We start from the raw sequence: 26,909 nt of genomic DNA, 5'->3' as shown, positions 1-26,909 counted from the left end.
GATGTCCCCATCCATTCATACACATTGCTGAAGGCAGGCTGTATGTTGTATTTATTTACCTTAAGGTTAACTGTCCTGCGCGGTTTTGAAAGCAAACATGGTGTCTGTCCTTTCAGTTAAAAGTACATTAGAAAAACAGCAATCCTGTAATTCTTCAAAATCAACGGTGCCAGCTGCAGCATGCGAAATGGCAGGCTGCACACTACACAGGGCACTTTTGCCTTCACTTGCCTTTATTTACTGGCATGCATGCAGCACCTAAAATGGCCTGGACACAAACAAAATTTCAGAGGTTTTCACTCTGAGAGCTGCTGGAGGGAAGCTGAGAATGGCACCCCCCAGAAACTTGCACAAACAAAATTCTTAAAAGGCACCACCCCTCCCAAGAACAGGGAAAACGTGATTCACTAAAGATGGGTACCAGGAAAACAGCATCCTGGATCCAACCAAATGCCTATCTAGTTTAGCATCTGAGTCTCACAGGGGCGCCTATGGGAAGCTTGCATGCAGGACCCAGATTCTGAGTCCCCAAAACTGGCATAAAGAGGCACAATGACGGACAGTGGAGGTAAGGTCAGTAATGTCAATAAGGCTACCCGTGGCTTCTAGCCAACTGTCTCTGTTGCACAAGGGTCATTAAAGCACACACTGAGAGCTGCAGCCTGGCAGATCTGAGTACGACGTAAAAGAGCCCTGCCTTGGATGAGAGGGAGCAAATTCAGAAGACAGATCACTACTGAGGACTTGAATTACAGGGGAGACAGACGGTGCCTGGCCTCCTTATTTATTTTTGCAAAGGCTACTGAAGGCATGGTGTGGATAAACTTTGGTTGAGCTGGGGGGCGGGAGCTTGTTGATTCCATTGAGCCCTCTCACCAAATAATGTGAGCATTACAAGCACCACCGTTGAAAGCTTGGGTTTTGCAGGGCTGCCCATAGAACCAATCAGTCATGATTTATAGCTTTCCCCTGAAAGGTCTTTCTGTAAAGTTCAGATGTAGCACAGTCACTCTTTAACACTAAACTCACTGAAAATCTCTAGTACACATTGACATTTCCCAGGCCAGGTTCTCTCTCTCTCCCCACCCCCCAAAATCACTTCTCTCCAGGCAGAAGGTCAGATAATTTACTTCCATTAACCTCGCAGAACCATGAGGCCCAGGTCAGCGGGACCATGTTTCACAACAGTGTGCAGGATTGGAAAAATACTATTATTAGTTGCCAGCAAAGTGCTGTCAGTGCATTTGTGTGGTACAGGACAGAAGCCGACAGACCCTTCCCCAAGGGAGAATAAAAGCTGAACACACAGAGTAAGGTCAGATGCTCTCACAAAGCCAGAGGACACGGGGTAGGGGGCTGCTCAGGGGATGAGCTGGGAGCATTTTGTGCACGTTCAGTAGAAGAGGTGGCCCAGTTATGAAATTCACAGAAAGATTTAGGTTGAGGGTGTAGGAAAACGTTAAATGGCACAGGGTCAATTTACGGGATCACACTCCCCCCCCCCAAACCATCATTTAGACATAATATCACCATCCCTCTAAATTTTTCATTTATTAAACAAGCACGCATTTGTGTTACCAGGACTGGCATATGCCGCAACTTTATAAGTTTATTTTATTAAGGCTTTATCCCCTTATTACTTTTTTTGGCGCTTCTGCAAATCTTGGATTCACTCTTGGAAGTGAATCAGGTTAACAAGCTCATTTGACAGTGTCTACTCTGCTTACGTTGTAACAAACCGAAGGCAGACCCCTGCTTCAATGAGATAAAAGGGGCAGTAAGGGAAAGGGTGGGGGACAAAACAGTAACATCGGTTGAATGTGAGTAACTGAAGTTGTATATTCTTAGGCTCTCTCTTCCAAAATCCAACCACTTACCTACTCAAGGAGGGAGAATGGTTAGTATGAATGAATGAGATTATTCATGCCTTGAACCAGGAAGCTCTCTCTGTGGTAACACTTTCATCATTTGCTGCAGTTAGCCTCTGTCCAAGACGGACCGATGCAGAAAAATTCAGCAGTACTTTCAACTAGTCCTCATGCAGCTTACCCCTTTTAAAAAGTAAGCCCTTTTTAGTAAAGAGCAGAATGCCAGGGTGAGCAAACCCCAGCCATGAAGCCACATACACCCCAACTTCTCCCTCTCAGGATCAAGTCATGTGCAGAGACATAGTTCTGCTATGTCATTTATAAAAGGTGACAAGGAAATGTCAGGGCAGCTGATGACCTGCTTGACATGCAGAGCATGACAGACACAGCCTGTTTACTCTACAATGCCATCCAAAATCACAATAGTAGATCGTTTGAAATCCAAGCCTTGCTTCTGTAACTCTCTAGGTGCCAACACAGTTAAGTTTTGTTTGTTCACAAAACAAAGGTTTTATTTTTAGAATGATTACGGGGATGGCACTTGTAATTACTAACAAGGGATGTATGTTTGAAAAAGTTACATGATTCGCTTGTAATACTAAATATCCCACAAGCACTGCTACTGCAGCCCATTATGTAAGGAATTTCATTTTTACAACAATCTGAACAGGTGGACTGTGAAAACAGCAATGTTGCCATGTATCTGCGCTAGCATTCCCCAACCCAGCACCCCACAAATGCTTTGGAGGTCCATACCCATCAGCGCCAGGCAGCATAATTCGAACCATCTGGCAGGCACCAGGCTGAGGAAGGCTCACCTGGACCTGCCAGCCTGCCCTTCTGCCAGGAGACTCTGTTCCATCCGCCCTCCCCTGGTTTCAGTTTTTATTTTCTATCTGACACTCAAAATGCTATAGCTATAGAACATGCTCAGTCCTCATCTGGCTGGGGGTCTTTTTGGTAGTGGGGTTGGTGGAAGGGGTGTTTCATTAGGGTGTTGTTGTTTATTTTAAGTATTCATTTACTTCTGCTAACCTCAGGTTTCCTTCAAGCATACAAATACCTCCCTCTTGTTTCTCGCTGGCTCTGCTTTGGCTCCATTTCTTTTGGCATTCTCCCCACTGCCATTACTCTGCTCAGAAGAAAAAACCTTCTCCTCCATGCAAGTTGGCAGAAAGCAAAAGGTAGGTAGCATAAGTGAGAAAGTACATAGACAAAGAAGCACAGCTGGGATGAGATGCTCAAGGTGTGTCACGCTTCCCATCCTAGTTCTGCTCACCAAAAGCCAGAAGATCCGTTTGCTTATTCCAGCAACCCAACTTGATTTCTCACGGCACCCGAAGAGAACTCGGTGTTCAAGTATGAAACCACTGCAAAGAGCTTCAGGTACAAGTCACAGGAGTTCAGCAACAAAGCTGTTTTTAATTGGCAGTGTTTATATCTGAAAGCGGAAAAGCAAGACTACCCAAATTCTCATGGGCATTCCCTTGTCTTTGTGCAGATACCATGCCGCCTACTGCTAGGCACAGAGGCTGGCTGTGGCAGCCCCTAGGGAGACATCCAACTTTCCTCTAGTTCTATGGATGTACCAACACAGATTTTCAACCTCTGTACAAGATATTCTGATTCTGGGGCCTGAAACTATATTTTAAGCCAGATTTCAGGACCCAATGCTACAGCTCAGATTTAGAGATTGTGTGGCTTGAACTAACCACAGTTCAAAATCCAAACTACAGCCTGAGCCACTGACAAACCAGAACTGAGAGCTGATTCTCTGCTTTGTTTCCCATCTGCTCAGCACTCCAGTGCAGTAGCTAGTTCGCACAATCCAAGGTCTTCAAGTCTGCTTAAACAAAGGCTACCAGCTTGGATTTGCTGTTTTCTCCCCTCTCTCAAAATACAGTGTCCTGCTTTTTAATTTTTTAAAAATAGTTAAAATGGCAACACCTTGATCACAGTACAAAGCTGGAGTAGTCAATGTGGTTCCCTCCAGAAGTTGATGGGCTCCAACTCCCATCCACCCCAGTAAGCAAGGCTGATGGAAATTGAAGTCCAAAGGACATCCATCTGGAGGGCACCATGTTAGCTTTCCCAGATATAATAATAATAATAATAAACAATATAAAGTAACAAGCCAACTATTTAAAATATTAAGCAGCCAATCCAGAATGAAATAAAATAGGAAGACAATGTTTCATGCACGTCAAATAGACAGATGGAATCAGATAAGCCATGAGCTCTTCTGGGGAGGGAAAAGGAAAGCGGGGACAGAAATATCTCCCTTGGGTAAAACGTTTAATAGAAATTTCACTTTAATTCATCAGTGGAAAAAACCCCCAACGTAAGACTTACTTTGCTCTAGGTTGGTGTACTAATCCTGGAAGCTCTTTGTTAGGCTTAAGCCTTACATGTGAAGTGGCACTTTTTTCCTGAAAGAGAGAAAGAAGAGAGACAGATCAACCTGTTAGGGTTAAAAATAAGCAACAGTTATTTGCCATCAGATTGCAACTGAATGATAAAAGAGGCCACATATAATAAACACAGCGGTGCAAAAAATACAGGAGGAGAGGCCAAATGTTACAACGCTGAGCTATGAGAAACCAGCTCATAGATCAACACCCTGTTCGAAAATATTGTTTGAACACCCTGTTCTACGTGTTACGTTAAGCTTGTTCTCTCTCCTCCACAGGGCCTAAAAGTGTTATATCCCCCGGTCTTGCAACAGATGCCAATCTCATTTTCTTACATGATCACATATGGGCACACAGGGAATATATTCTAGAACTCACAAGGCGGGTGGGTGGATAATGGAAGCAGAGAGAAAACACGAGAGAGAGAGAGAGAGGGAGAGAGAGGGAGAGAGAGAGAGAGAGAGAGAGAGAGAGAGAGAGAGAGAGAGAGATGGGTGGGGGAGGGACTCAGAGCTATGAAAAGTTTGGGATGTTGCAATGGAAAAGCAACTTTAGGCATAAAATCAGCCTATAGAGTCTATGGAGCGAATTTGGAGGATGAGCCAAGGAGCTGATGAGAAAAAGCAACAAGGTGGCTGGGCTAGTGAGAAAACATGGCTGTAAGTGTTACAGGCCATTTCTTAGAACACAGAGAAGATAGGATTCACTAGGACAGTGTTTCCCAACCTTTTTTGGGCAAAGGCACACTTGTTTCATGAAAAAAATCTCGAGGCACACCACCATTAGAAAATGTTTAAAAAATTAACTCTGTGCCTATATTGACTATATATACAGTGGTGCCCCGCAAGACGAATGCCTCGCAAGACTGAAAACCCGCAAGACGAAAGGGTTTTCCGTTTTTTGAGGCACTTCGCAAGATGAATTTCCCTATGGGCTTGCTTCGCAAGAAGAAAGCCTATAGGGAAATCTCCAGGGACCTCTTTTAAATGCTGGCGGTGGGGAGCAAAGCCTTCCCCCCCCTCCGGCCTTCAGAAGAGGTCCAGGAAGGCCGGCGGGGGCCGAAAGGCTTTGCTCCCCACCGCCAGCGTTTTAAAAGCAGTCCGGGATAGCAGGGAAGCGCTTCCCGCTATCCTGGACGGCTTTTGAAGGCAGGCGGGGGGAGCAAAGACTTTCACCCCCCGCCCGCCTTCAGAAGAGGTCCAGGACCTCTTCTGAAGGCTGGCGGGGGGTGAAAGTCTTTGCTCCCCCCTGCCTGCCTTCCCGGGAGAGCGGAGAAACGCAGCGTGTTTCTCCGCTGTCCCGGACAGCTTTTGAAGGCAGGCAGAGGGGAGCAAAGACTTTCGCCCCCCGCCCGCATTCAGAAGAGGTCCAGGACCTCTTCTGAAGGCGGGCGGGGGGCAAAAGTCCTTGCTCCCCCCCTGCCTGCCTTCCCGGGAGAGCGGAGAAAAGCAGCGTGTTTCTCCGCTGTCCTGGACGGCTTTTGAAGGCAGGCGGGGGGAGCAAAGACTTTCACCCCCGGCCGCCTTCAGAAGAGGTCCAGGACCTCTTCTGAAGGCTGGCGGGGGGCAAAAGTCTTTGCTCCCCCTGCCTGCCTTCCCGGGAGAGCGTAGAAACGCAGCACGTTTCTCCTCTGTCCCGGACGGCTTTTGAAGGGGGGGAGCAAAGACTTTCCGCTCTCCCGGGAAGGCAGGCACGGGGGAGCAAAGACCTTTGCCCCCCGCCCGCCTTCAGAAGAGGCCCTGGACCTCTTCTGAATGCGGGCGGGGGGCGAAAGTCTTTGCTCCCCTCTGCCTGCCTTCAAAAGCTGTCCGGGACAGCGGAGAAACACGCTGCGTTTCTCCGCTCTCCCGGGAAGGCAGGCAGGGGGGAGCAAAGAGGTCCTGGACCTCTTCTGAAGGCGGGCGGGGGGCAAAAGTCTAATTCTAATTTCAATGAGTGTGCCCTCCCACGGCACACCAGGCAACGTCTCGCGGCACACTAGTGTGCCGCGGAAGACCGGTTGGGAAACACTGCACTAGGATACAGTCATATACTCATTTTGGGTTACCCTGAAAAGCCAAATACCACAGTCAAAACACTCCAAATGAGGTAATCAAACCCTCAGGATTTTCTCTAGGAAACAGGAACCTCAGTGTATTTCCGGTGCAGTTTATTATTCGCTCACTGTCTTTTACAGCCTTAGGAGCATCTCAATGACCTTCCATGGAAGCAGTGGCAAAAAGGCCAAACCCCATAACAGGGGTGGGGAACCTTTGGCTCTCCACAGGTTTCTGAACTACAACTCCCATTAGTCCCAAGCAAGCCCAGCCATTGGCCAGGGGGGATGAGAGCTGTGGTTCAGCAACATCCAGAGGGCCCAAGGCTCCCCACCCCTGCTCTAGAATGAAGCTGGGACCCTCCTCAGACGGGCCCAGGTCTCACTGAGGCAACAGATCTGCTTCTCAGTTTTAACTCTGCAGCTGGCAATGTGGGTGCTTGAATGATGGGATGCTTCTTCATGAAAACGAATACAGTGGTACCTCAGGTTAAGTACTTAATTCGTTCCAGGGGTCCGTTCTTAACCTGAAATTATTCTTAACCTGAAGCACCACTTTAGCTAATGGGGCCTCCTGCTGCTGCCGCGCTGCCGGAGCACAATTTCTGTTCTCATCCTGAAACAAAGTTCTTAACCTGAGGTAATATTTCTGGGTTAGCGGAGTCTGTAACCTGAAGCGTATGTAACCTGAAGCATATGCAACCCGAGGTATCACTGTACCCCAACACAGAAAAACAGCAGCATCCGGGAGAAACCGGAAAGCTTCTTTCTGATATTTTATTTTCTAAAGTGCTAGGAACTGTTTTTGCATGGATGGACATTCAGCTTTTGCCAGCCCTTATCTGCAGCCTGCTTGCTAAAGTCCCGACATAGATTTGCCACCTCAACGAGAACTAGGCCATCCTCTCATCTGTTCAGACCACTTAAGAGCTTAGTGCTTTTCACGTAAAAAGAAGAAGAGCTTTTGAATTTGTGAATTTAGAAGCTCATTGCAGCTAATGGATGATTTTGCAACAACAGCTATCACTATAAGATTCTTGCTGGTGCCTGACACCTTCTAGGGATGCAAAATTACAGGCTGAAAATAAGAGACTAAGATTCAGATAAGCAATATTCTATGGCCTGGCTTTTGCTCAAAGCTATCAGTCTTGCCAGACCTTTCCACCCATTCTTTGGTAGTACAATATAGAGCCTCAGAATAAAGAGCACAGCCCATCTGCTGAGTTCTCTCGATCCCATGGGACAACTTTTAATCTTGCCTTGTCATAGCTATTTCAAGATATATTATTTGCCTGCATGCATGGAAAACAGAGACTGCTGCCAGACTGAAGGGAGGGAGGAGAAGGGAGGGGAGCAGAGAGTGCTACTGAGATCAGAACTAGGGGGAAGAAGCTACACGGGGAACGGGGAAAGCCAGAGGAACATAGTCAGCATCCAGACACATGTAGGCATATGGTACTATTGTCACAGACTGATCATGTGTTTTTAAAAAAACTTACTATAACAATGATTTGAAATTAACTTCCCACCGTTCTCAAGCTGGCTTACAAATGCTAGAAAAAAATACATGGTTAGGGCTGGACTATAAATGGTTTTCAACATTGTGATATATCACCAGCTAAACATTGTGATATACTGATATATCACAATATCTAAAATAAGGATGGAGCTATGCAGAGGCATCGGCTGGCTTCATGTTTTTCCCCACAATATGATTTTTGCGTGCGCGCGCACACACACAGCAGGATTCGTGAGATATTGCCAGGTAAAAAATTATGAAAAAGATTATCACAATATGGACTTCAAACCAATTTTGGATAATATATTGATATATCACCCAGCCCTGTAAGGGTAATAGAAAATTTGATGTAAATTTGCATTTGATTGTATGGTTACACAATTGAGAGTCAGCATGCTGCTTTCTGGATCATGAATCTCCTTCGCTGGCTGTAACAGCAAGTAACTGGAGCCACAGTTAAGAGCCAACCGTGGTTTCCCTTTAAGACAGGATTTGAAACCATGGTTTACTCCTTGCTTCAGATCCTGGGTTACAGAATTAACACCAGTGCAGATGGAACAATTAACCATGATTAGACCCAGCAAGGAGGGGGAATTTACATGCAAGAAGAGATGCTCATGATTCTATAATGGAAACACTGCACCAAGGAATTTGGGATAGCTTACAAGGCACTCTCTCATTTTATCTTCACAGCAACCCTGTGGGGTTAAACCGAAAGAGGTCAATGAGTTGCTTGAAGCTCCCCCTATGTTTTAATCCAGATCTCCCTTGCAAACGGCCAGAATGAACGAAGAGGAGCCAAGAGGGCGCAGTCTTCTCTCCTGGGGCACACACATTCCCGCTAAGCCATGGTTCTGCCCAGTGTGTCTATCAGGGCAGTACAAGGCAGTTCCTATGTTTCTGATGTTCCTATCTAGAGGCTTGCCGTGGGCAGACTGAAAGAAAACACATTAGTAGCTAAGTGCATCTAAATTTATCTAGTAACTTAAATTTGTTGTCTAGTAGGGAAACAGCCAACCTTCTCATTTATTTGCCATCTGTTGCTCAGCAAGATTAATAGGCAGAAGGAATTTAACAGCACAAATAAAACTGAGCCCAATTCAGACTTGGGCCACTCATTTTTAACTTGGCAGGTCACACTGTTTATTTAAAATGTCTATTCACAGAAATCCCAGATTTCTCACCCCCAGAAAGTATTATTCTTAAGTATCAACAAATTAAGGGCAGATTAATTACAAATGCTCTCTCAGCAGTAGCCACAGTGGTGCTCTCCAGACATAAGGACTACAACTCCCATCACTGGCCATTGTGGTTGGGGCTGATGGAATCGGAGTCCACAAAACCCACAAGGCTACCCTTGTTCTATCTGGCTTCTGGTCCAAAATGGTATTTATACTCTGCTTAAAATGTTATTAGTGATTTGGAAAACACAACCAAGAGCTATTCCCAGGGCTGCTGACTTTCAAGATTTCAAGTCTTATGGTATAAGAGATTTCTGCAATGGTTAAAACTAAAATGCTTAGCGATAAAACAAAACAGATTAAAAACCATGACAATGTAATCTCACTCTTGATAGCTCTATCATACAAATTGGGGGTGGGGAGAGGAAGAGCATAATGCTTACATTCCAAAAATAAAAATAAAAAGACAAATTGTTGAATTTATTCAACTCTTTTCACTGATGCTGGACTTCAGTGACAACTGTGACCTTTGTTGGCCTGACTTTTAAGTTTGATAAACATAACTTCAGAGACTTTGACTTACTTCCCAGTTTACCTCTTACGAAGCCTATCTGAAGTAGGGAGATGCAGGGATGATCTTCACAGATTTTGCAGTTGGGGAGGAAAAAGTTAATGCTTCCCTACCCAGCTGTGACACCCTTGAAAGTGCTCCCCCAGCCACAATTAGATTAGAAAAACAGCCTTCCCTTGACTCCTGGGGGGGGAGGGCGGGGCTATTTTCAAGACATGGGGCCAGATGGGGAAATCCCAAGGGCCACATCTGTCCCATGGGCTGGCAATTTATTGAACATGTAATTTTAAAACAAAAAGCAAATATAATTTGTTTGCAGGAGACACACGTGGCAAAAAACCACGAGAGTCCTGATTAATAAAAAGATTGGAATGGAATTTATAACTGTGGATAAAAAGAAGAAAAGAGGAGTTTTGCTGTATATTAATTCAAAACTTGAGCCCAAACAATTATTTAAAGACAAACAAGGAAGAGTGAGAGCAGTACAGATCATCTCGGAAAGTGAAAAAGTGTTAATAACTGGGATCTATGCCCCTAATGAAAAGAAAGCAGAATTTTATAAAAAGAGACAGACCTCTTAGAATATGCAGACCAAAAAATGATATTAATGGGGGATTTGAATGGGGTAGTATCCTTAGAAATGGACAGAACAATTAGGAAAACAGATACAAAGAAAGGGAGACTCCCAATAACATTTTTCAATTTGGTGGAAAATTAAATTTAATTGATGCTTGGAGATCAAAACATATTTTGGATAGGGAATATACATTTTTCTCACATGCCGTATTTTTCGCTCTATAGGATGCACCGGATGATAAGACACGCCTAGTTTGGGGGGGAGGAAACAAGAAGAAAAAAAAAATTGAACCCCAGAAGCCAGAACAGCAAGAGGGATCTGGCTTCTGGGATAGCCTCTCGCTGTGCTGGCTTCGGGGACGGCCTTTGAAGCCTCTGCAGGGCAGCGGGGTGCCTTCACCCCACTGCCCTGCGGCGGTTTTGCGCAGCTAACCCCAAGCTAGAACTAGAGCTTTGGGCTTAGCTGTGCAGCCTGCATTCGCTCCATAAGACGCACACACATTTTCCCTTACTTTTTAGAAGGGAAAAAGTGCGTCCTATAGAGCGAAAAATACGGTATATGAAAGTAGTGCAAGAACAGACGTGATATGGGTCTCTAAAAACTTTATGGAAGGAAATTTGAATTAAAACAGTAAAATGTGATGGCATGGAATTGGGATAAAACAATAAGGATAAGAAAAAAGAGGTTTAAGTAAATTATGCAGAAAAGGTATATATTAAATGAACCAGGAAAGGAAATGGAGGGAAGTCTGGAGGTTAAAGAGAACCTCTGAAAAGATATTTCCTTTCTTTTTCTTCTCTTCTTTCTTTTTCTTTGCTTCTCTTTACTTTTATTTCACTTTTTATTTTTTATGTTGGATATTCTGTCTCTTTAATTCTACTTGATGGAAAATACTAATTGTTGAAGTTGAAATTGTAAAATCAATAGCATTTATGTACAAAAAAAATCCTTGTGAGCTCTTGTCAGCATCTATGTACTGATGGTTGCTACCAGTGCTATTTTCCTATAAAAAAAAAAGAGGTGCCTTGTTCTCTTATAACGGCAATGGCACCCACCTGAGAGGTGCTAGAACTGAGTTCTAGCTGAAAATAAAACCCCGGTTGCTACACAGATTCCACTGGAACTCTGGCAAATGACATAATTCCTGTGTTCTCCTTTCCTGCAGCGAGGTCTTCCCAACCATTTCCTTTCATTGGAAGCTGCCCAGAGTGGCTGGGGTAACCTGGTCAGATGGGCAGCAGCTCAAGAAATAAATGGTTGTTGTTGCCTTTCTGAGGACTTGCTGGCTACCCACTGGCTTGCACTGTCAGGGGAGGGGGCACCTTTGGCCAGGAGGGACAGTTCCCCTCGGAGGAAAGGTGGGATTCAAGCCTCCAGGCAAATTAAATTCCACCAAGTTGGAGGTCTATTCTTGATACTCAGGTAAAAATGGGTGGGGGTTGCCTGGAATCCAGCAGCTTCTATTTTGAAAAGGCTAGAAAACAAAAGACTCTCTGAACAATCTCATTGTTTGGGGGACCTGCCCAAAATCCTGCATTTACCAGGCAATGCTGAAATGCATTTGCCCACGTAATGTTGCATTTTTATATTTTTTATATTTTTATGTATTCTAGACAGATTTGCTACAACTTCTTTTGGTATATGCTGTGTGATCTCGGACCTTCTCTATAATAAAGTCATTTCTGTTTAACTGTGATATGATGCCTTTTGAATTTCTGCTCTCAAGCTCACTTTATTTAACAGAATTTGTGTGCCACTTAATTGTAAAATAACCTCTACATGCTTTACATACAACAGACATTAAAATGGCCAATACAAAGCTAGAATTCAAAAAAAGTAAACAAATAAAATCAAAATATAACCAGCGGTTAAAACAGACACTCTAGATACCATCTTGCTTCATATTTTGCTGGCTTTACACATCATAAATCAGTCCTGGGAACTACCCTTGATACAGCAGAGAGCTTGATTTATAGCACAGAACACAACTACCTTATAATATGATCATAGCACATCCAGAAAACACAAAACAACACAGTTCAAGAAGAACGTAAATGATTCCCAAAATATAATTATAAACGGGCCTCTTACGTATGCACCTTAAGCATGTATACAAACTCAGTGAAAGGTGTGAACTTGCTTTTTCCAGATAATCTCATAATCTCAACGAAGCCTTCCCTTTTCTGATCTTCCATATTGAAAATCCCTGTTCACAACAATATGTTGTGGGGAACTGTAGAAGGATAGCCAATGCTGTTGAAGAGAGGCATGCATACTTTTCCTGGCTGCATATCCACACACACACAAACACGTACTGTACTGTAATTTCAACTGTTTCTTTGAATCTTCCTGGCACACCAGAATGGCACCACACCTTTGGAGAGCCACTGTTGTGGGGGGACGAGACAGGTAATGAGTGGAACAAAGGATGCAACTTTGACCTTACTATATCAGGCTAGATTGCAGCCACACCAATTCCTAAGCAGATCAAGAGACATATCCACCCAGGAAAGAAAGCAAGCGGCATCATCACCGCTGAAGGACGCATTCCAGCCAGGCAAAGGCACCTGAGTGGGGTGCAGAGCAGAGGGAGTTAAGGACTGGAATTGAATTCCAAGGGCTGGCTATAGAGGTCTGGAGGCTATATTTGCCCCCCGCCCCGGCTTGAGTTTATCAATCTCTGATTTAGGGAAACAAACTAGGATAACTAACCACCGTTTAGAAAAGAAAGTACCCGATCTCCTCCTTGTGGTCACAGTGGATGAAGTGGGAGGAGTGCTTGAGTCTGAGACTCACTGCTATTCAAACACGTAGTGGTATATTTTAGTGTTATGTGTGATTGCAGCCATTAGTATTCCAATCCTAACCAGGTTTACTCAGAAACAACATGCAGTGCATTCTAGGGCACCAAATTCCTAGCAAACATGGCAAGGGTTGCAGGCACAGCCATAAAAGGTAACACAGTACACAGAACATAGTATGTTCTCAATGTAACTTTTATTCTCAGAACAATGAAAACAACAGCAGCAGCTTTGCTGACTTTTTAGGGAGGAGAAACGTTCTAGAAAAGTTCCCTAGAGATGAATTCTGGCCTCTTAAGAACACGTGTTTCCTTGTAGATTTGGAGCAATGTTCATCTAGTCCAGAATTCTGCTTCCAACAGTTACCAGTCAGATGCCACTAAAACATCACAAACAATGCATAAAAGTTATGGGTCCCTGCTTCTTTCCAGCATCAGACAATTAGAGATATATTACCTCTAATAGCCTTTCCTTAGAACTGCACCAAATGTTCTCATCTTGCAATACAGTGGTACCTCACGTTAAGTACTTAATTCGTTCCAGAGGTCCGTTCTTAACCTGAAACTGTTCTTAACCTGAAGCACCACTTTAGCTAATGGGGCCTCCTGCTGCTGCTGCCGCGCTGCCGGAGCCTGATTTCTGTTCTCATCCTGAAGCACTATTTCTGGGTTAGCGGAGTCTGTAACCTGAAACGTATGTAACCTGAGGTACCACTGTATTCAGGTTGAAAGTAAAGATTCTGGATAGATATATTTCCCTAAAAATCCTCATGAGCACATTCTCTTTTTTAAAAAAATAAAAATCCATCTGTCATCATTTTCCCTCTCTGCTGCTCCTTCTGCGCCATCTTAATTTGCTAATAACCTACCCCCTTGAATTTAAGTCCTTTCCCCCTCTGACTTCAGCAGTTGTAGACAAATCGGGGATCAGAGAGTAAAAAAGAAGGTATCATAGAGCTACATGTGCAAATTAGATTTTCCATGTGACATTGTTAAGCACAAAGATCAACACCAGTGCTTTCTAGCTGCCACCATGGTGATCCCAGCACAGTGATCACATAGTGAATGAGCTGACGACACAACACCACGCAGCCAATCGGATTTAGTTGTCTTTCATACATCATGATGGGTAAATGAAGTCATCTGGAGTGACGGCAATGCTTCCTGCAAAGCACTTTCAAAACAATTCTTGAAAAACTGCCGGTGCCTTTTGACATTGCTGAAAATGTTCATGAAAAGAAGTGCATATTTTTTGCTTCATCCCACCACAGGCTAACCGATACGTCTTGAATTTGTTTAATTCTTCAGTGGATTTTGAAACCACCACCCTATCTTGGCAGTGAATTCGATAGCTAATTATGCATTGCGCGAAGTACTTTCTTTCACTTGCCCTGAATGCACTGCGAATCAGCTCCAGTGGATGACTCAAGATCCTTCGTAGCAACAACCACCACCTCCCACACGGATGATTTTTCGCTTTAAACATGTTACAGTGCAGCTTAAAGAGACTTAGTTAAGTTCTGATACATGCTGTTCCAGAGAAGATAGAATTCTGAGCTTAGTATTTGGATATTCCATTTGCCTGTTTGATGAAATAAATAGTTCCTACGATCATTTCTGATCATTTTACCACACATGCGCCTCAGTTATTTGAAGATTATTAGTGTATAGGCTCAATCCGACATCAAAGCCAAAGTGATTATATTTGCTACACGGGTTAATTATCTTTTCACTGCACTAGGGTAAGCTTTACTCTACAGGAATTTCAGGGTATTAACAGGCAGCAGCAACTGTGCAACCAGGTGCCATTAGTAGGGTAGCAATCACTAGCATCACAATAATGAAGTGCCTGTCACTGTTTTCACTACAAACCAATTTCAAAGAAGCTTAGGAACTCCATTTAAAATAATTCTCTCCCTAGAGTTACTTTGGAGGATTTCAGGCCATAAGATGCTGTCTTCCGTTCCTTCTTTGCTATCAGCTCACACATAATGGGCCAGCCCAGACATAAGTATCTTTGCTATAGTATAAACCAAACCTTGCTCTCATCACTGATTTCCCACAAGAAAGGTCTTTATGCAGGAAACTTCACTATAGATCACCACATTCAATGGTCCTACAGGAGGGTTATCTGCTGCTTGAAGGCATCTGGGAAAGCTGCCAACTGCTATGTGTTCCAAATGCATGCAGTGAGCGACCTGGGAGTAAGACTCTAACATTTGGTATTATGCATGGAGAGGTTTTGTGTTAATTGTAGGAATTCCTTGATGTGCAAAGGAATCCTAGGATTCTCTGTATGGTATTCAAGGCTCTCACTCCCAAGAAAGCACAGCTATTTCCTACAGAGCCCTTTCTCATGTCCCAGCTTTTGTGTGACTCTGCAATGCCCATAATTCCTGATCCCTGGATGGAGATGATGGAAGCTGGAATCCAGCAACCAACCATACTGACAATCTTGGATGGCAGCTATAGTATTAGACCTATTGTGACTGCAACTGTCTTGCCAGAAGAGTGATGGTCTATCAAGTGTTGTTGTTGACATCTGTCTGTCCTGAGAGGCAGTGGAGCATGCTTCTGGGGGTGAAGTGAAAGCGCTGTGTTAGCAGCATCAAAGTGACCTCCCTGGGCTGCAAGCCTGGGCAGTGTGTATGAAGGTCCTGGGTTGCCCAGTCGAAAAGACTCCCCTCTCATTGGCACCAGCTGAGCTGCAGGAGTTGCCGGAAGGAGGCGTACAAGGTGCCATCCAACTGTCTTAGGGACTCCACTCTGGATTTGTGTAGGGTTTACTCCTTAGCCTTTTCTTCTCCCAGAGATATACCCCAAAGTAGCAGAGGTTTAGGATCAGAGTGTTCCATCTCCTAGATGGGCTCCCTTTCCAGGTTGACAAGCCCCATCTGCCCCTTAAGTGTAACTTATAAATATTCCAACAGCTACAACAGTATTGTTGTGATGGTACTCTTCACACATTACACCAGGGAATTTTGTTGACTCTGAAAATACAGCCACTGTTTCGTGTAGAAAATTAGCTCCCCTCACATTAACCAGCACTGATCAATGTAAAGAACATATAAATTTGTCTTATAGCAGCTCAGATCATTAGCTCATCTTGCAGAGTGCTGTTCTCCATTGAGTGGCAGCAGTTCTCCCTAACTCTCAAGCACAGATCTTTCCTAGACCTGCTCCCCCAAATTCTTTTTACTGGAAATGCCGGAGATAAGAGCCTAAACACAAAGCACCTGCTCTTTTGCCAATCTCTGACCCCTCAATCACAAATGAAAAAAAATGTTATTAGGCTAAATTCCTAACAGACCCTAAGTCATTTTCTTTGCAGCTTTCGCATTACATAAAAACTAGTGACAACAGGATGATCTAAATATAGATTTCTGGTCTTATTAGATTCCATTCACACTTCCTTCTCTTAGTGTTTACGCAGGCAATTATTTTGTTCTAGTAATTAAGTTGTCAGCCTGCCAGAAACATATTCATGTTATGCGGGGCCACATCCTTCATTTCCTACAATCACCAGCAGCACAAAACAGCTGGAGACCATCGATTACGCTGTAAACTTACAACAAAGTGGTATTTAGAGGCATTGGGTGGTGGGAGAATAAATTCAGGTTATCATGTTATTCACTACAATCTAATGCCGGAACTGCAGTCTCCCAAATTGGCAGGCGCATAGATACATGCGCACATACCCAGGGCCACAATTAAAATATTCAAATGTCCTTCGATCAACACAGACAAAGCCACTGGAAAAGCATGGCACACCAACAAGGAGTCCAAGAACCCTTTCAACACAATTGTGATAAGTAATGATTATTTTACAGTTTGGACAGCGTCATGTAGACGCCTATACAAACACAACTGTGACATGAGTCAATAGATTCTGGCACTGCTCCATTATTGATGCACATTTTGCCCTGGGCTCCTAGAAAATACATTTCATGATCTGCCACTGGCGTGAGGTGCTTTTTTTATATAAAAAAAACACAATACCTCGTAATTGAGGCACTTCAGGCAATAATGGAGGCTGGCCCGTTCATTTTACTAGATGTTGCTCAGCTATTGCCTGGAGCATCTTAGCCCTGCAAAACACAAAAAGCACTTTAAAATATGGTTTATGGTTGCATTCTATATACTGGAGAAACAAACAATTCCCCCAACTCCCCTTTCCACTTTTGCTAGACCAGGGTTTCCATTACAAGCAAAACAAAGAACCACTTTCAGATTTCAAAAACAGGAAACAGATTGGTAATGTTTGTGAGACTGAGGCCTTGTGCGTCTTTTATGAACCTAAAATATCAAAATGCCTGAAAGGGAAAACATAACAAAAATAGAAGCACTTCTGAGTCAAGAAGTCAGAAAATCCCTATTTTAAGAAGAAGAATGGGAATATCTGTTGTTATTTGCAGATTGCAAAGCATTACTCAAACCCCATCTTCCAAATTAATCTTTAAAGCTACTTAATATTTATCAGATCCTTTGGGAGAATAACAGATGATGACGAGAGGCCAAATAATTTGTGTCCTTGAAGAATCATTTTATCTTCAGTGGGGGAAAGTCAAGAGATAACGGGGTCCCACAGGGAATTTCCCAGAGCAGGGAGTGCACAATGTGTGTTCCACAACACTTTACACTTCATTAGCACATTTTCTCCCAGTGGTCTCTCCAATGAATTCCAAAACAGTAATGAATCCAGCCTCTTAGTTGCAGGAAGTTTTACGTTATAACTGTTCATCAGCTATGGCTGGCACTGACGGCAGTCCAGAGCTGTTAATAGGTTGGTGGCAACTTTCTGGAATAGCACAATCTGGCAACTGGGGCTATTTCTGGGGTCACAAAGCAGAGATGGAGATGCATTTCCTATTTCAACACTGTCTACAACCATTGCAAGGATGAGCTTAAGGAGGACATATACACCAGGCTCCACAACTTACGCACATTTAACTCAGCTTTATGCCACCCGCCATTGAACCCATTGTGTTTTGACAATACGCAATTTTGGCTTTAAGCACGATCCCCAGAATGTAACCCCCATGTAAGCTGTGAGTCTACAAGTACAATGGTACCTCTAGATGCGAACATGCTACCTTCATCCATCTGCCCCAAACCCTCCCAAAGCATGACCTAATGGCGATGGGGGGGGGCAGTAGGAAGAGTTGCAACACACCCCTGTTAGGCGTTCATATTGTGGTTTTGCTCCTGGCAGGAGGTCCTAGGTTGATTTCCTGAGAGTTACATTTGAACATACTTAAGACTGCAGCTTTAAACTTCTAGCCACACCAGAAATACACACAGGAAAAAGCAGGTTCAGCCAATTGTCCTAGACTTCACAGCAGTCAATATGCAAAATTCTGAGGCAAGAGTCCTGCCCCTGGCCTACCAGGCGAGGCCCCCTCAAATTAACCTGGTGCATTTTCCAATTAACAGGTTGTCCCATAAAGCCTTCCCTTCACTTTCAGAATTGCAGTTTACATTTAATACCTTGTTTGTTATTTACAGCTTTCATATGGCAAGCTGCCACCTCAGCAAATCTCAAGCAAGCGCTTCACAGACAACTCTGCGGCTTCTTTAGCGCCCCTCCAAGTATTTCACAGATGAAAAAGGCACCTATAAATTTGTAACACATATTGTCACACCAAAGTTCATTACAGTGCAGAAGGCTCTCCTGCCTGCCACATACAGTAGTGGTACCTCAGGTTACAGACGCTTCAGGTTACAGACTCCGCTAACCCAGAAATAATACCTCGGGTTAAGAACTTTGCTTCAGGATGAGAACAGAAATTGTGCTCCGGTGGTGCGGCGGCAGTGGGAGACCCCATTAGCTAAAGTGGTGCTGCAGGTTAAGAACAGTTTCAGGTTAAGAACGGACCTCCAGAACGAATTAAGTACTTAACCCGAGGTACCACTGTATTGCATTCACTTAATGAGCAACAGCCTGATCTGCACAGGCTTCTGCAGTTGGGGCATTGAAAAACTTTCCAAAACAATGTACTTAAAACAAACAAACAAAGAACAACAGAAGAATGTTTAATATCACAATGGATCTTGAGTATCACTTGTACAGATCAAAGCAGGCATTTTTTGAAGGGTTGTTTAGTTCTTGTTTTTAGTATGTATTTTGTAATTTTATTTTGTATTTTTATGCTGTGAACCACCCTGAGATTGATAAAGGGCAGGATACAAATTTAATAAATGAAATAAATAAATATAGATAAGGCAATTGTCTAAACATTAGGGTTGCCATATTTCAAAAAGTGAAAATCTGGACACAACAGTTGTTGACCTTATTTGAGATTTTGCAAAATAAATAAATAAAGTTTTTGAGCTAAAATTTACACTTCCGACATACGTCTGGATTTCCCTGGACATTTCAGCAATTTCCAGGCGTATGGCAAACCCCACTATACCTTCTGTTGCCAACGTGTGATGTGTCCAGTTCTGTGGGGGCACCAGGAGAAAAGTGGCAAGCTCCTTATGCTGTATTGGAGCACATCTTCTTTAAATATCGTTAACAAACCCAGATTTGGATTACATTGTACATGCTGATATGTAATACTGCTTATTTCCATAAATGCTCTTTCCCAGAATGGCTGCACAAGTTCTCTTGGCCACCACATGTGGAACGTTGTACCAACTGCTGCCTGCATCCTCTGCAGCACATTGTTTTGTCTATGTAACTATATTGTAAAGGTGTTAAAGGCAATCTATAAATAAAAGAATTTTCTCTTTCACAGGTCTCTTTCTTAAAGGCTATTCTGCCCACAAACTGTTCCAGTCATCTGCCCTATGATCATTTTAATAATAATAATAATAATTATAATAATAATAATAAATTATTAATACCCCACCCATCTGGCTGGGTTTCCCCAGCCACTCTGGGCAGCTTCCAACAAAATATTAAAATACAATAATGTATTTGCGCCCTCAGCATCTGTAAAAGACAAAATAGAGATAATGGCCTGGGGTGGCGACAGGGAGAGCCTTTGCAAAACAGGGAGAACTGGAACTTCTGCAGCAGTTGGGCTACTAACTCTCAAAAGCCTTAGCTCTCTAGTATTAGGAGTTATAGCACACCTATGAATATCTGAACTACAATCATATGCATATTCACATTTCATGCTATCCCTTCCAAATCTTGTTTTCTTTGGTTTTACCAGGCACCAGCTGCACTGATCAGATAGTGGCCAAGTATACAAAGGCTCTCTCCTCTTCCCAGCTCTCACACAATTTGGAGAAACTGAAGCAGTTCACATCTGAGCCACACTCCCCACGGCTCTTTGAACAACCCCCCCAAGCCCAATTAAAATGGGCAGCACCTATTTCTCTTTTACTGTATTTGAGAGCTTCCCACCTACAGCTGCCCACCCTCTGCATATGGAGTCACTGCTCTGGGCATTCCCTCCAGCTACTTCCCTTTCCCTTATGCTGCTGCTGCTGCAGCAGAAACCACTGGCCACATCACAACCAGCCTCCTCTTCCTCCTCCTCCTGCTGCTGCTGCTGCCACTGGCTGGGGACTGTTCCCCCCTCCTTCCCCTCTGCAACAGGAGGAGGAGCCAGCCACTGAAGCCACGCTTCCCTGTGCAAATTGGAGTTAACTCTCTATTAGCAAAAACACGATCTGCACAGACGTGTTGGAGTGTCAGGCCTAACATCCCTGGAAGAGACGGCTACTGAGACTGAAGGTCCTCCCCTCTTCACAGCTGCCTAAGTCCCCTCCTCTCCACGGTTTCCCCCAAGCAATCAGAGACTGTATCTCTGCACAGCCAATCTCTCCTCTGCCCTTTTCATGCCTCCTCTGGCTCTGGGAGACAGGCAGGGAGCGGAAGGGGGACACCCATGACTCTTCACCAGCTGGACTCCTCTCCACCTCTTGGCCTCCCTCACCCGCCTCTCCCGCTTCAGCTTCTGCCTCTGATTCTGGACTTCATTCTGCCACAGACTCTCCCAGCTCACTAAGCTGTTGCCCCTTCAGCTTCCAACACCTCCTCTTCCCAGTCTTCTCCCTCTTCTCCCTGTGACCAGTCATTGTCGTCCCATCACTACTTCCGGGGCTCTGAGCCTTCTTCCCTTGGCTGTTTCCCAGCTCATTCCTCCCACCATTCCTTTGCATCTAACCACTCTGTGAACAGTAAGCGGAATTCACAATAAGATGCAACAAGAAGTTCCTTTTTTTTTAAAAAAAAAAAAAGGTTTTACAAATTCATGGGGAATAGATTTAACCCAAACTGTCAAGCATGATAGCTAAATGGAAGCCCCATGTTCAGAACCAGAGCATCTCTGATGACTAGAGGAGAGTGAAAGTCAACAGGGGAGCTGCTGCTGCTACCAAGGTGCCCTGACTGTGAGCTTCTTTTAAGAGGTATCTGCTTAGCTGCTATTGGAAAGAAAGAAAAGACTAAACTAGATGAACCTTGCTCTGATCCAGAAATACAGTTTCTATTTTATGTAGGTGCTATGGGAACATGATGGATTCATTAGCGCAAATGTTTTAAGTTGAGAACCAGAAAAAGTAGAAAGGAAAATCTGAGCAAACATTTATCACATTCCCTAAATCACATCAATATACCAGACTCTATATGGTCTATGAATGTCAACACACTCAAATGATTTATCTGGCAAATTATATACACATTTGGATGGGCAAAGATTGAAGACTGCATCACCTGCAAGTCTATAAATGCTAGACTGATTCTTGGAGTAAATGTTATTTCTGCAAAACCCTTAGGAGGAAGCTGATGAACTCAAAACTTAACATCTTATTTCTAATGAATCACTTCCGACTTTTCATTCTTTGCACATTTGAAAATAATTAGTGTGTTTGCCTTTCATGCTAGATTTGATCTCTTCTCTCCACCCCACACCCCATCTTCCAGACCTAGCTGGCAAATATAATACTTAGATTACTTTTGAATGCCTCGTAAAACAAAAATCAGCCTCACACAAAAATCTAGTAACCTGTTTGAACAAAACCTCCAAGACAGACTGAAGACTTGGATGTTGCCCTCCTACAACCAATTACCAAACATCACAAATATCAATTTAAAATATCTTATACTTTCCCTTCTGGCCCCATACAGGGCAAAAGTGACTTGCCAAGGGCAGTGGGGATGGGTGCAATGTTGTTCATCTCTTTAAAAAAATGGCCGTTGTTATTGGCTCACCTCTCAGTATTACAGAGTTTTGATTCTGGGAATTTGCCCATAAGGACCTTGTGCTGCCTCTTACTTGCTGCTGCCCGTATGGACATGGGCAGACATCAGAAAACTTGCCCTAGATGTACAGTTCAATGATGATACACTAAACCTTGGCAAACAGCATGTTCAGAAATATTGATTCACCACAGTAAATTAGTCAGAAAGTTGTTGAATTTCAATTTAAATAACTCTGATCTCTTCCCCCTTTAAAGGCCAATTTAAAGAACTCTGATTTCTTCCCCTAACATACACCCCTGAAGGAAATTCAGTCTTCAGACACTGATGTTAGAATCATTTTTTTAAAAAAATAGGCTAATGTAGTTATAGTAGCACTTAATGCATAGCAGACCCTTTCCCATCTTTGATCAGTACACAAGAAATTATCACTCAGACTGCCAGCATGTTTACTGTCTCCATCTTGCAATATGAACCCTCCTGTTTTGGCTCTTTGGATCCTGATCAATCTCCTCATATAACCTGGCTGGATATGACTTTCAACTCAGACAGTGCCCAGGAAGAAGGCAGAAACTGCATGAATCAAAAAATGCACCACGCAATTTTGGAAACATCTCTTTGAATAGCCAAGCAGAATATAAAAGCAAAGCAAAGCTGCCAAGACATTTTTTGCTCAGGAAAATCATAAACAGCCGCGAAAGGGGCGGTGAGGAGTCAGAAGAAGCTGGCAGTATTTTATGCATCAGCATGCATCCCATCATGCTCTGGGAAGCTTGGGTCCTTAATTGCCCAAGGGCATAAACATCAAATGTGTAAAAACAATGACAGCGACAAAATGGCAAAAGTGATTGTGGGAAGATCTGAAGCAGATAAAGGGATGTGCTTTCTTGCTATTGGGAACTGCCTGAACAATGTGCTCACGGTTCTAAAGTGTTTTCTTCATAGGGATTGTTCAATATGGAGGATGCAACGGTTTTAATAGTTGCTTCCTTATGAGGGTTTTGATCTCTCAAATCTCTCCGCTAGCAGCTAAATGGATGCAAGAAAATCAATCAATTTTCTGTTAAGCACCAGACCAGCCATTCAAGAACGATTCTATTTTAGATTAAAGCTTTTAACTCAATTTATCTAAATTCTATTCTGTATACCCATTATCCAAAGGAGATGCCACTGCAGTTACAGAATATAACTTGGTTTAAAGATAATCTGGCTTCTTTTCCACCTTTATTGCATTTATTTATTTAGTCACACTGTTTATGCCTACCCTTTACAAATCATTCTTACTAAGAAAGCCCCTGCCTCCAGGCCTACAATTTAAAAAGAAATGTGCTGGCATCCGTCTGTCTTGAAAGATAATAGAGTGTGTTTCTGGGAGTGAAGTCAAACCGCTAGAGAATCACAGCACTTGCTGTGGCTGCAGAGACCAGTAATTCGTAAGGGCTGTGTTTGCAGCGCTGAAGTGATCTCCCCAGGGCGCAAGCCTGGGCAGTGCATATGGAGGTCCGGGGCTGTCCAGACAACGACCCCCCCCCCCAGCCTTGGTCCAAAGGAAAGTAGAGCAATGCACATCTGGCACCAACCTGGCAGCAGGACTTGCCAGGCGGAGGCGTACATGGCATGCAAGGAAACAAAGAATGGGAGGGAGGAGGGGAGAGCCAGCTCAAACTCAAGTTTTTAAAGTTACTTGAAGTGGCAGCCAATATCAGCGGCAGTTCTGGCTGCCTTGCCCTTGATAAATGGCAGTCTCCCCGCATCAGATTCAGGAGCACAACTGATGAGTCTCCAGGCCAAGGGGGAGAGCAGCTCCTATCACACAATCCTTTCCTCAGACAACAGGTTGTTTGTGCTAGCTAAATTCCCGGCATGGCAATAGGCACAAGAGTACAGCGCAGGGCCCCTGGCACCCACATCTGGTTCAGTAGCCAGGAAATGTTTCTGTCCTCTCTCTGACTGCAGCCCAGAAGGGACTTGGACGCCTTGTGCCACTGAAGGCTGGTCCTGCACCTACTGGGCACCCCGATACCTCCTGTTCTTCTCTTGGTCCCACTCATGAGAGTGCAAGGTGTGGGGAGGAGAGAACTGAGGGAAGGACTATGGGTATAAACATGTTATTGGCCTAAAACAGCATTTGCCAAATGGTGCTTATATTTCTTTATACTAGACTGAAGGTCAAGATCTGGGATGTGCAAAAACTATTTTCTATCTTAGTGCACAGGAGATCTGACAGATTCCAAGGTCAAAAGTAACCATCCCCATCAGCATGCCCAAGTTCTTGTTGTGGTCATGCCTGGGGACCTAGTGATATTGAAGAAAGCTATTTTATTATTTTTGGCATACCAAGGCCAAGATTTTTCAAAGTGGGATAGACAGCAGGAACCTTGAAAGGGAAGGAGTGTTTTTCAGGGGGGTGAGTGGGGGCACACCTGTCTCCGTAATCTTCATTGGAACAGCCCCCCCCCCTTTAATCTTCTATGGCATAATGCTGCTTTTTTGCAAGACAGACTCCAAATGCAAACACACACACAACAAAATTAACATTTTGCTGCAGAATGACAAATGAAAGTCCACGGCAGCTGGAACTAAAGCAGAAAACAGAAAGTACCTTACAAAAAATAAAGGGCTGTCTCTATTGGAGGGGAATCCAATTTACACATGGATCAACATGTGAATGAATCAAAAAAGATTAGGGGATTATCTGAAGAGTTAAAGCTACCCTGAGGCTTATAACTAAATATCAGAAACTCCAAGTCTCTTCTGGATCCAATTCTCCCGCTCGCCTCCCTGCACAGTTTTCCCTTCCAAGAGGAGCACATCCTTAAGTACTGGGATTTGTGTCAGATGTGAAGAACCAGATTAAATCAGGCACACTCAAGACCAGCAAAGGCCCACCGTTTGGATCATCCAGCTCCTGCCCGTTCATGTTCCTGTCTTCCAGGGAGAAACTTTTTCCTCTGTGGAAAGTGACTGCCTGCCTGTTGCATACCATGAAGCACTGTTAGCAGCCAAGGCTATGGGAAAGGGGGAATGCCTTCCACATTGCTGAAGCAAGAAGAACTCTAAAAATACTCAAAACAAAACAAATTCCTTCCAGTAGCACCTTAAAGACCAACTAAGTCAGTTCTTGGTATGAGCTTTCGTGTGCATGCACACTTCTTCAGATACCACACGAAAGCTCATACCAAGTGCATGCACACGAAAGCTCATACCAAGAACTGACTTAGTTGGTCTTTAAGGTGCTACTGGAAGGAATTTGTTTTGTTTTGACTATGGCAGACCAACACGGCTACCTATCTGTATCTAAAAATACTGAATTGAAACTATTTTATGGCATAAAGCAGTTTGGAGTGGGAATACCAGGATCAAGAAAGTATCCAGATTGCACATTTGGAGGAGTGGAGAGAATGCTGGACCGGGGCAATCTGGGTTCAAATCTCAGCAGCTGCCACGGGCTTTAGCTATGAGCCAAACTTAAACATTTCACATAGTACTGTGCGTGGATGCATTCTTATTTTCCAAAACCATGTACAAGACTATGCACTTTAAGAAAAACAATTCAAAACCATTCTCCAAGAGAAAATAAAGTTAAGGAAATAAAAAATAACTCAGTGGTTAACACATTTCACCCCATCACATTCAACAGCCTCCTTTCCTTTCCTTTCCTTTCTGGAGTAAACCATATTTAGCATTATGTCCACACTGGCCCTGCTAACCAAGGTAAGCTCCAAACCACACTTTGCAAGCCTGCTGCTAATGGCAGCTGCAAACTGGTTTAGGGGCAATGATTGTTACTGAAAGTATCAGTGCAGATGTGGTCAGCATTGAAAATGAAAGGGAGCAGAGGATTTGCATGTGAGAAGGTGCACATATGCCTTCAGGGCGCTCTGGATCTTCTACTTCTAAGTATGGCTAGGATGGAGAAATCAGGTTGTCCATTATGCCTGCTCTGATCTAGAGACTGTAGCAATCATCCTCCAGGCACCCCAAATGTTGGGTGGATGGAAGAGTCATATTGGGGTAGGGGGAGAAATTGTATTCTCATTTTATTTTCTGGTTAATTAACACGTTAAGTCAGTGCTTAGAAATATACAAGTATGAAAAAAAACTATGGGGAAAAAAACCACACAAAATGTTTAGACACATGTGTTATGAGGGTGTATGAGACCCTTCTAACCTGTGGCTCCAGCAAGTGTTAACCTATAAGCCTGGCTAGCTTCCTGATGAGGTGATAGCCTGGGTGACAGGCCATTAAGACAGCAAAGGAAAGGGCTCTGCGTGAGATGTAAAATGAGCAGGGCCCCTCTCCCAGCTCCAGGTTGGTTAGGAGCAGAGTCTGGCAGCGGTGTGACCTTGAGGTAAAGCAGCAAGCTGGAGAGAGTCAGAGCAATGGTTGCTTTCTGTTCAAATCCAAAGCTGCGGCTATGGGAGAAACTGTGAGTGCTGGGAAGCCCTCCATCGCAGGCTCAGGTTGTATATATGTATAAATAAACCATATATTGTAAAGACATCTCAGTCTCCACTGTGCCTCATTTCCAAAAGGAAACACAAACCATGGGTAAGTGCCTGGATCCCCTGGAATCTTGCACTGCTCAGGGATTGGCATGGCATGCATCAGTATTACCAGAGGTAAAAGGTAAACACTGTTTCCGTGCGCTCTGGTTTCAGTCGTGGTGTTTTGTTGTGCCAGAAGCAGTTTAGTCATGCTGGTCACATGACCTGAAAAGCTGTCTGTGGACAAACGCTGTCTCCCTCGGCCTGAAAGTGAGATGAGCACCACAACCCCATAGCGGCCT

General features: G+C 43.8%; 1 protein-coding gene across 1 annotated transcript in view; it reads right to left on the bottom strand.

Moving 5' to 3' along the window:
• Nucleotides 1–26,909, bottom strand: part of LOC309344740 (uncharacterized protein C1orf21) — a 170,053-nt gene that overhangs the window by 19,374 nt on the left and 123,770 nt on the right. The window contains exon 4 of the mRNA XM_081867407.1: nt 4,221–4,297. Coding sequence (XP_081723533.1) covers nt 4,221–4,297 — 77 coding nt within the window. The remainder of the gene's footprint in view (nt 1–4,220; nt 4,298–26,909) is intronic.

The sequence above is a fragment of the Podarcis erhardii genome (genome assembly GCF_964252035.2).
Source record: "Podarcis erhardii genome assembly, chromosome: 6".
Classification (NCBI taxonomy): Eukaryota; Metazoa; Chordata; class Lepidosauria; order Squamata; family Lacertidae; genus Podarcis; species Podarcis erhardii.
Note: the sequence above shows the minus strand (reverse complement) of the source record. Positions and strands in the feature narration are given on the sequence as shown.